This window comes from Chiloscyllium plagiosum, chromosome 2, assembly GCF_004010195.1.
Source record: "Chiloscyllium plagiosum isolate BGI_BamShark_2017 chromosome 2, ASM401019v2, whole genome shotgun sequence".
NCBI lineage: Eukaryota > Metazoa > Chordata > Chondrichthyes > Orectolobiformes > Hemiscylliidae > Chiloscyllium > Chiloscyllium plagiosum.
This window is the reverse complement of record NC_057711.1, coordinates 142,478,594-142,488,425: the sequence shown is the minus strand read 5'-3', so window position 1 is coordinate 142,488,425 and position 9,832 is coordinate 142,478,594. Positions and strand designations below refer to the sequence as shown.

Below are 9,832 nucleotides of genomic sequence, written 5' to 3'. Positions count from 1 at the left end.
GAAATTGATGCCATGTTCCTTACCTCCCTACACTCCGGGCCCTGCACCCTGAAGCTACAATCTTGGTTCCCATGCCCCTGCAGAGTTAGTTTAAACCCCTCCCAAGAGCACTAGCAAACCTCCCCCCAAGGATACTGGTGCCCCTCAGGTTCAGGTGTAGACCATCCTGTTTATAGAGGTCCCTCCTTCCCCAGAAAGAACCCCAGTTATCCAAAAACCGGAATCCCTCCCTCCTGCACCATCCCTGTAGCCACGCATTTAAGTGTTCTCTTTCCCTATTCCTCGAATCTCTATCACGTGGCACGGGTAACAAACCAGAGACAACAACTCTGTTCGTTCTAACTCTGAGCTTCCAACCTAGCTCCCTGAAAGAAGACAGCAGGAAATTAGGTTAAGGGGGAAACAGTGATGAAAAGCAAAACTAATAGCTCTTTCTTAAACGTGTGTAGTGTTTGGAACAAAATAAATAAATTAATGGCACTAGTAGAGGTTAATGGGTATGACCTTGTGGCCATTTCAAAGATTTGGAAGGAGGTCAAAACTGAACACTAAATATGCAAAGGGATGTGACTTTTTGAAAAGAGATGGAATAAGTACAATAGTAAGAAATCCTGTTAGATTGGAAGATGTAGAGTCCATGTGTTTGGAGGTAACAATTAACAAAGGGAAGATAACATTTGTAGAAGTTCTGTAAGCCCCTGAACAGTAGCTGTTTTGTAGGACAGAATAAATCACCAAATTATGAAGGCATGTTAAAATGCAGTATAATTGATCATGATTGACTTTGATCTTAATGCACATCAGAAAAATGAAATTGGTAACAGTAGCCATCAGAGACAAAGATTAGTGGTAAACCAGAGCATTGGGAAAGTTTTAAAAACCAAGAGTTATGAAAAGTAACCAAATAATTGAGAGATTATAAACTGAAGGCAAGCTAGCAAGTAATATAAAACAGACAGTTAGGGTTTCTTTAAGAGCATAAAAAGGAAAAGAGGTCAGAGTGAACATAGGCCCTGAGAGAACCAGGAAGTGGCAGAAGAGCTGAATAAATAGAGTACTTTGCATTAGTCTTCATGGTCAAGGACATGCATAGCATTCCAAAGATATTAAATCAATTGGTAGAGAGGGATGAGGAGGAATTAACAGAACAACCCAGTAGAGGCAAATGTATTAGGGAAACTATTGGGGCTAAAAGTTGATCAGATCCAGGGGCTTTATCATATGCATCCAATGATTTTGAACAAAAGTAGTCGCAGAGTTGTAGATTCATTGGTAGTATGATCTGGCCCTGGAGCATGTTCAGTGGAGGTTCACTAAAATGAATCCAGGAATGAAAGGCTTAACATATGAGGAACTTTTGTGGACTCTGGGTTTATACTCTATGGAGTTTAGAAGGATGGGGGGAATCTAATTGAAACATACAGAATAGTGAATGACAGAGCAGATGTTGGGAAGATGGTAGGAGAGACTAAGACCCGAGGGCCTTACAGTAAAAGGAAGGCCTTTCAGAACAGAGGTAAAGAGAAACTTCTTCAGCCAGAGAGTGGTGAGTCTATGGAATTCATTAGCACAGAGGGCTGTGGAGGCCAGGTCATTAAATATATTTAAAACAGAAATAGATAAATTCTTGATTGCCAAGGAGATAAAATGGCATGGGGAGAAAGCAGCAAAATAGGATTGAGGAAACCTATCAGCCATGATTGAATGGCGGAGTGGACTCGATGGACCAAATAGCCTAATTTCTGCTCCTGTCTCATGGTCTTATTTATATATTAATGACTTGGGTGAGAAAAGTGAATGTATTATTGCCAAGTTAACAGAAGATGCAGAAAACTGATGGGAATTACACAGTCCATATAGAGAGAGTGTGAGTGGGCAAAAACCTGACAAATGGAGTATAATGTTGGGAAATGTGAGGTTATGCATTTTGACAGGAAAAGTAGAAGAGCTGGTATTAGTTAAATGGAGTAAGGCTGCAGAAACCTTCAGCACAGAGGGATTTGGGAGACCTTGTGCATGAATTGCAAAGTGCTAATATCGAATTTTAGCAGGTGATAAAGAAAGCAAATGGACTGTTGGGCTGTATTTCAAACGGAAGTAGGAAATTCTTGCTAAAACGGTACAGATCACAGCTGGGATACTGTGAACAATTTTGGTCCCTTTTCTAATGGAAGATATACTGGCATTGGAGGCAGTCCAGAGAAGGTTCACTAAATTGATTCTCAGTATGGAGGCATTCTCCTATGCGGAAATGTTAGGTAGATTGGGTCTGTAACAATTGGAATTAGAAGAATAACAGGCAATCTTTTTGTACCATGTAAGATTCCAAGGAGGCTTGACCGGTACTGAGAAATTGGTTTTCCCCTTTGGGAGATTCCAGGACAAAAGGACATTATCTCAGCGCAAGGGTCACCCATTGAAGACAGAATGAGGATTTTTTTTTTCTGAGCTGGTCAGCCAAGATCTCATTGAATCGTGACACTGATTGCTGAATGGCCCACTATCTTATCTATATCCAATATCTTATGGTATTATGGACTTGTACAGTTCCTTTTAAGTTAGAATTATTTTATGGGGTGTAGCAGCAAAGTTTGACAAAGTTACATAAGGATTTATTGAATCTGATGACCAGAAGCTGAATCAAAGAGGTAAATTTTAAGGAGTCTGCTAGCAGGTAGAGAGAATGAGACATTGAGGGAGGGTGTTCCAGAGCTTCAGGCATTGCCAGATGAAGGAATGGCTCCCAATGGTGGTATACAATTAAAATCACGTCCCCAAGAGGGCAATGTTAGGATTGTAGACATCTGGTATGTGGGGTTGGGAAGGATGGTCAGAGATGATGCCATGAGAGGCTTGCTAACAATTTTTACAATGAGAACTTGATTAACTGTGAATGTAGATCAGTAAACACAGCAGTTAACAAGGCTATGTATAAGTTAGGAAATGAGCATAGGCATCAGAGTTTTGGGCGATGGGAGATTTACAAAAGATAGAACTTTCAAATTTGGTCAGGAGTATATTGGAATAATCTATTATAAACTAAACTGCTTATTTCAGCATAAGCTGAAGTAGAGTTGATGCTGAGCTACTAATGCTACGGATGGCTTCAAAGAGGATTCCTTAATAAAGAATTACACCTTCTGATCTCCTTTTAAGTCTTTTTGGGGATAATGAGAGAGAGTTTGCAGTTTAATGCTTTTGTGACAACCTCTGGACAATACACATTACATCCAATTAAGATCTGTCATTGTAATAGTGATGCTGCAAATAGATCAGTTTCTGCAAACAAGATAAATGACCACATAATCTGGTTTCTTGGTGTTGGAAGTGTTAAAAATGTTAGCCAGGTATCAGGTGAATTTTTATTCCAATACTTCCCAGAGACGTTTTGCATCTACCTGAGGGCTACTGAGACCAATTTTAATGTCTCACCTAGAGGATGGCACCACCAAGAATGTAGCACTCCCTCAGCATTGCACGGCAGTGTTGGTTTGAATTGTGTTCATGTGCTGGAGTGAGGCTTGAATCCAGAGTTTTCATATTCAGAACCCAAGTATCACAACTGAGTATGGTTTGTTACAAAAGGGCTGAAAATGTGTTGCTGGAAAAGCGCAGCAGGTCAGGCAACATCCAGGGAACAGGAGAATCGACGTTTCGGGCATAAGCCCTTCTTCAGGAATGAGGAAAGTTTGTCCAGCAGGCTAAGATAAAAGGTAGGGAGGAGGGACTTGGGGGAGGGGCGTCGGAAATGTGATGGGTGGCGAGAGGTCACGGTGAGGGTGATAGGTCGGACTGGGGTGGGGGCGGAGAGGTAGCTTCTGTGCAGAGGAGATGACCTGGGGGGTGCATTTGTTACAAAAGGACCTCTTAGTATTAACTTTCTGAACAGTGGAATGATCTTTGACCATTTATAAGCTTTCGCAACCTTGAACCTGAGTGCTAGTTTTAAAAGTGTCATTTTGGCTTATTCTAATAAGATGTATTTTCAATCTATATTTGCAGTAGCAGCACTAGCCATAGAGTGAGCTGCTATTATTGGCGAGTAGATGTTAGAGGTTGATTGAACGTACCTCCAATGCATTGCGATATTTAAAATGGAAACTAAAAAGGTCACATCTTCAGCTTCTTTGACAAATAGCCTGTCTGTCCTTTGCACAGGGGTGCTTCCCAAGGAGTCAGTAAGGCAAATAGCACAGATTTATTTAAAGGTAGGCTAGGCAAGTAAATGAATGAGAAGAAAAAGTATTGCTGATAGATGAAGTTGGGCAGGAAGTGGTTCATGGGAGCAGTAAATGAGTGCTCTGTTTCTGTGAAATATGTTGAAGTTCATTTATCTTGAATGAGTCCTGTTAATTGTTAAGTTATTTCCTAACAATAATATAGATGACAAGAGCTGTAGAAGATGATCCTTTCTCCAACAAAGCTTACGCTAGATGAATGTAAGGATTAAACAGGGTAACAAGGATATCAAAAGATACTGAGTAACTGAACAACTCAGCAACAGGAGAATGGTGATAAACACATTTTTGCTGATATGTGCTGAAAGGTTTGGTAGCATTAGCTGTTATAATAGAACTGATATCTGCAAAAGATTTGCTTAACTAAATGTATAATCATATCCACTCCTCCCATACTAACCTTGTCGAAGAGTCATAGAGGTGTGCAGCATGGAAGCAGACCCTTCGGTCCAACTAGTCCATGCTGACCAGATATCCCAACTTAATCTAGTCCTTTTTGCCAGCACTTCTTCGTTATCCCTCAAAACTCTTCCGATTCATATACCCATCCAGATGCCTTTTAAATGCTGTAATTGTACCAGCCTCCTCCACTTCTTTTGGCAGCTCAATCCATATATGCAGCACCCTCTGCATGAAAAGGTTGCCCTTAGATCCCTTTTATATATTTCCTCTTTCTCCCTAAACTAATGCCCTCTGGTTCTGGACTCCCCCACCCCAGGAAAAGACTGTCTATATATCCTATCCATGCCCCTCATGATTTTATAAACCTCTATAAGGTCATCCCTCAGCCTTCAATGCTCCAAGGAAAACAGCCTGAGCCTATTCAACATATCCCTGTAACTCAAACCATCCAACCCTGGCAACATCCTTGTAAATCTTTCCTGAACCCTTTCAAGTTTCACAGCATCCTTCCGATAGGATGGAACCGGAATTGCACGCATTATTCCGAAAGTGGCCTAACCATTGTCAACATGACCTCCCAACTCCTGTACTCAATACTCTGACCAATAAAGGAAAACATACCAAACGCCACCTTCACTATCCTATCTACCTGCGATTCCACTTTCAAGGAGCTATGAACCTGCACTTCAAGGTCTCTTTGTTCAGCAACACTCCATAGAATCTTACCATTACATGTATAAGTCCTGCAAAGATTTTCTTTCCTACAATGCAGCACCTTGCATTTTTCTAAATTAAACTCAATTTGTCACTTCTAAGCCCATTGGCCCATCTGATCAGGATCCTGTTGTAATCTGAGGTAACCTTCTTCTCTATCCGCTGCACCTCCAATTTTGGTGTCATCTGCAAATTTACTAACCATACCTCTTATGCTCACATCCAAATCATTTTATATAAATGATGAAAAGTGGTGGACCCAGCACTGATCCTTGTGGCACTCTACAGGCCACAGGCCTCCAGTCTGAAAAGTAACCCTCCACTACCATCCTATGTCTTCTACCTTCGAGCCAGTTCTGTACCCAAATGGCTAGTTCTCCCTGTATTCCATGAGATCTAACCTTGCTAACCAGTCTCCCAACGATATCCATATACATCACGTCTGCCGCTCTGTCCTCGTGAATCCTCTTATTTTTTTCAAAAAACTCAATCAAGTTCGTGAGACATGATTTCCCACGCACAAAGCCATGTTAACTATCCCTAATCACTCCTTGCCTTTCCAAATACATGAACATCCTGTCCATCAGGATTCCCTCCAATAACTTGTCCACCACCAAGGTCAGGCTCACCGGTCTGTAATCCCTGGCTTGTCCTTACCACCTTTCTTAAATAATGGCACCACGTTAGCCAACCTCAGTCGTGTGGCGCTTCACCTGTGACTATTGATAATACAAATATCTCAGCAAGGGACCCAGCAATCACTTCCCTAGCTTCCCGAGGATTTATCCATTTTTATGTGTTTCAAGGCATCCAGCACTTCCTCCTCTGCAATATGGACATTTTTCAAGATGTCACCATTCTACATCTTCCATGTCCTTCTGCACAGTAAACACTGATGCAAAATACTCACTTAATATCTCCCCATCTCCCGTGGCTCCCCACAAAGGCTGCCTTGCTGATCTTTGAAGGGCCCTATTCTATCCTTAGTTATACTTTTGTCTTTAATATATTTGTAAAAACCCTTTGGTTTCTCCTTAACCCTATTTGCCAACGCTATCTCATGTCCCCTTTTTTGCCTCCTGATTTCCCTCTTAGGTATACTCCTACTGCCTTTATACACTTCTAAGGATTCACTTGATCTCTCCTATCTATTCCTGACATATGCTTCCTTTTTCTTAACCAAAGCCACAATTTCTTTAGTCATCCAGCATTCCATATACCTACCAGCCTTTCCTTTCACCCTAACAGGAATATACTTTCTCTAGACTCTTTTTATCTCATTTTGAAGATTTCCCACTTTCCAGCTGTCCCTTTACCTGTGAACATCTGTCCCCAATCAGCTTTTGTAAATTCTTGCCTAATACTGTCAAAATTGGCCTTCCTGCAGTTTAGAACTTCAACTGTTAGACTGTTTTATCCTTTTCCATCTCTATTTTAAAGCTAATAGAATTATGGTTGCAGGCCCTAAAGTGCTCCCCCACTGACACCTCAGTCACCTGCCCTGCCTTATTTCCCAAGAGTAGGTCAAGTTTTGCACCCTTTCTAGTAGGTACATCCACGTACTGAATCAGAAAATTTTCTTGTACACTCTTAACAAATTCTTCTCCATCTAAACCATTAATACTATGGCAGTCCCAGTCTATGTTTGGAAAGTTAAAATCCCCTACCATAACCACCTGAATATTCTTACAGGTAACTGAGATCTCCTTACAAATTCCTTCCAGTGCCTCCTTTTGTCTGCCCTCCCTCCCTTACTAGCCCTACTTGCTGTTCCATCCTTTCCATGCTACCTCATCCCATTTCTCCCCTGAGATTACCTTTCCATCTCATCACATTTCCACATTGCCCCGATAGCCTCTTTCCAAGTTCACAAACAGTTCCTTCATCGACAGCTTGAAAATCATCTGATTTAAATTAAACAATCTGTTGTACCCAAACTAAACAAAGGCAACACTGACATTGGAAGGTAATTTCCAGAATTCTGATGACAGCAAACATACAGCAATACCACATTTATTTGCTCTTTAGATGTGTCATTTCACCATCACAAGTGATGTTTACATTTTATCAGATTTACTGTGTAGCTCGATGAACTGCAATATAGTGAGGCATTTAGCATATTGTTTGGTGCAGAGCGCTCCCATGCCGAATGGGAGAAGAGTTTTCCATATTTAAGATATTGGACAGGTACAACGATAGGAAAGGTTTAGAGGGAGAGTCATAGAGATGTACAGCATGGAAACAGACCCTTCGGTCCAACTTATCCATGCCGACTGGATATCCCAACCCAATCTAGTCCCACCTGCCAGCACCTGGCCCATATCCCACCTGGCCCATATCCCTCCAAACCCTCCTTATTCATATACCCATCCGGATGCCTTTTAAAATGTACTAGCCTCCACCACTTCCTCTGGCAGCTCATTCCATAAACGTACTAACCTCTGCGTGGAAAAGTTGCCCCTTAGGTCTCTTCTATATCTTTCCCCTCTCATCCTAAATCTATGCCCTCTAGTTCTGGACCCCCCCACCCCAGAGAAAAGACCATTGTCTATTTACCCAATCCCATCCCCTCATGATTTTGTAAACCTCTATAAGGTCACCCCTCAGCCCCTGAAGCTCCAGGGAAAACAGCTCCAGCCTATTCAACCTCTCCTGTAGCTTAAATCCTCCAACCTTGGCAACATCCTTGTAAATCTTTTGTATTACAACAGTGGCCTAACCAATGTCCTTTACAGCTGCAACATGACCTCCCAACTCCTGTACTTCATACTCTGACCAATAAAGAAAACATACCAAACGCCGCCTTCACTATCCTATATACCTGCGGCTCCACTTTCGAGGAACTTATGAACCTGCTCCCCAAGGTCTCCTTGTTCAGCAACACTGCCTAGGACCTTACCATTAAATGTACAAGTCCTGCTAAGATTTGCCTTCCCAAAATGCAGCACCTCGCATTTATCTGAATTAAACTCCATCTGCCACTCCTCAGCCCATTGGCCCGTCTGATCAAGATCCTTCAGTTTCGGAAACCTGGTTGGCATGGACCCTGTAGGGTCTGTTTTTGTACTAGGAGGAAGTGAGGACTGCAGATGCTGGAAATCGGAGCTTAAAAATGTGTTGCTGGAAAAGTGCAGCAGGTCAGGCAGCATCAAAGGAGAAGGAGAATCTGAAGAAGGGCTTATGCCCGACACGTCGATTCTCCTTCTCCTTTGATGCTGCCTGACCTGCTGTGTTTTCCAGCAACACATTTTTAAGCTCTGTTTCTGTACTGTATGACTGTATATTTAAAACCAAATTCTCTGTTTTGGAACATGTGGAAGTCTGAGCAGGGTCATATCCTGTGAATACGTGTGCCAAATTAATGTAGGGAAGGAATACACAGACAGGAAAAGTGTAAGAATGCTGTTTGGGAATCGGTCTTGAGGATGCAATTTACGGATTGATATGTTGAGTATCATGATCAAGCAGATTAGAATTTAACAGCACACTTAATAGTTATGATTGAAGTGGAATTTTTCCTTATTATACAACTGGTTTTAATGTTTGTTTTGTAGGACTGATCTCTGCCCCTGTGAAGGTGAAAGTGTCAGTGTGGTCCTCAGCATTTACTCAGGCACTGGAAGCAAAAGGAAAGCTGCTTAACATCATCAATGAACGTCTCAAGAGTGAGGAGGATGGGTGAGTATTATCAAAATCATAAAAGCAAAATAATGCGCCCACAGTAAATTTGAAATACAACAAGTGTATTAAATGTTTAGCAAATCTGTCAGCATCTGTGGAAAACTATTTTTGCAAATGGGTCGCAGTCAACTTGAAATGTTAAATTTGTTTCTCTGCCAGAGCTGCCCAGCTTACTGAGTATTTCCTGAACTTTATTTGAACGGTCAGGGTAATCTTCCTTTTTAAACTGTCCATTTTTAACTACTTCCTTATACATTCCAACCTTGGTAAAAACAATGACTGCAGATGCTGGAAACCAGATTCTGGATTAGTGGTGCTGGAAGAGCAGTTCAGGCAGCATCCAAGAAGCAGCGAAATCGACGTTTCGGGCAAAAGCCCTTCATCAGGAATAAAGGCAGAGAGCCTGAAGCGTGAAAAGATAAGCTAGAGGAGGGTTGGGGTGGAGAGAAAGTAGCATAGAGTACCATAGGTGATTGGGGGAGGAGATGAAGGTGATAGGTCAGGGAGGAGAAGGTGGAGTGGATAGGTGGAAAAGGAGATAGGCAGGTAGGACAAGTCCGGACAAGTCATGGAGTCAGTGCCGAGCTGGAAGTTTGGAACTAGGGTGAGGTGGGGGAAGGGGAAATGAGGAAACTGTTGAAGTCCACATTGATGTCCAGGGGTTGAAGTGTTCCGAGGCGGAAGATGAGGCGTTCTTCCTCCAGGCGTCTTGTGGTGAGGGAGCGGCGGTGAAGGAGGCCTAGGACCTCCATGTCCTCGGCAGAGTGGGAGGGGGAGTTGAAATGTTGGGCCACAGG

The 9,832-nt window shown here is 42.2% G+C and overlaps 1 protein-coding gene across 7 annotated transcripts in view; it reads left to right on the top strand.

The window, feature by feature from the left end:
* Window positions 1–9,832, top strand: part of LOC122564829 (beta-amyrin 11-oxidase-like) — a 119,983-nt gene that overhangs the window by 60,862 nt on the left and 49,289 nt on the right. For all 7 annotated transcript variants that reach the window (XR_006316022.1, XM_043720149.1, XM_043720144.1 and 4 more), the window contains one exon: window positions 8,909–9,032. Coding sequence is in view for 6 of the 7 variants with exons in the window: in XM_043720149.1 (XP_043576084.1) it covers window positions 8,909–9,032 (124 nt within the window). In the remaining variant the exon portion in view is untranslated. The remainder of the gene's footprint in view (window positions 1–8,908; window positions 9,033–9,832) is intronic.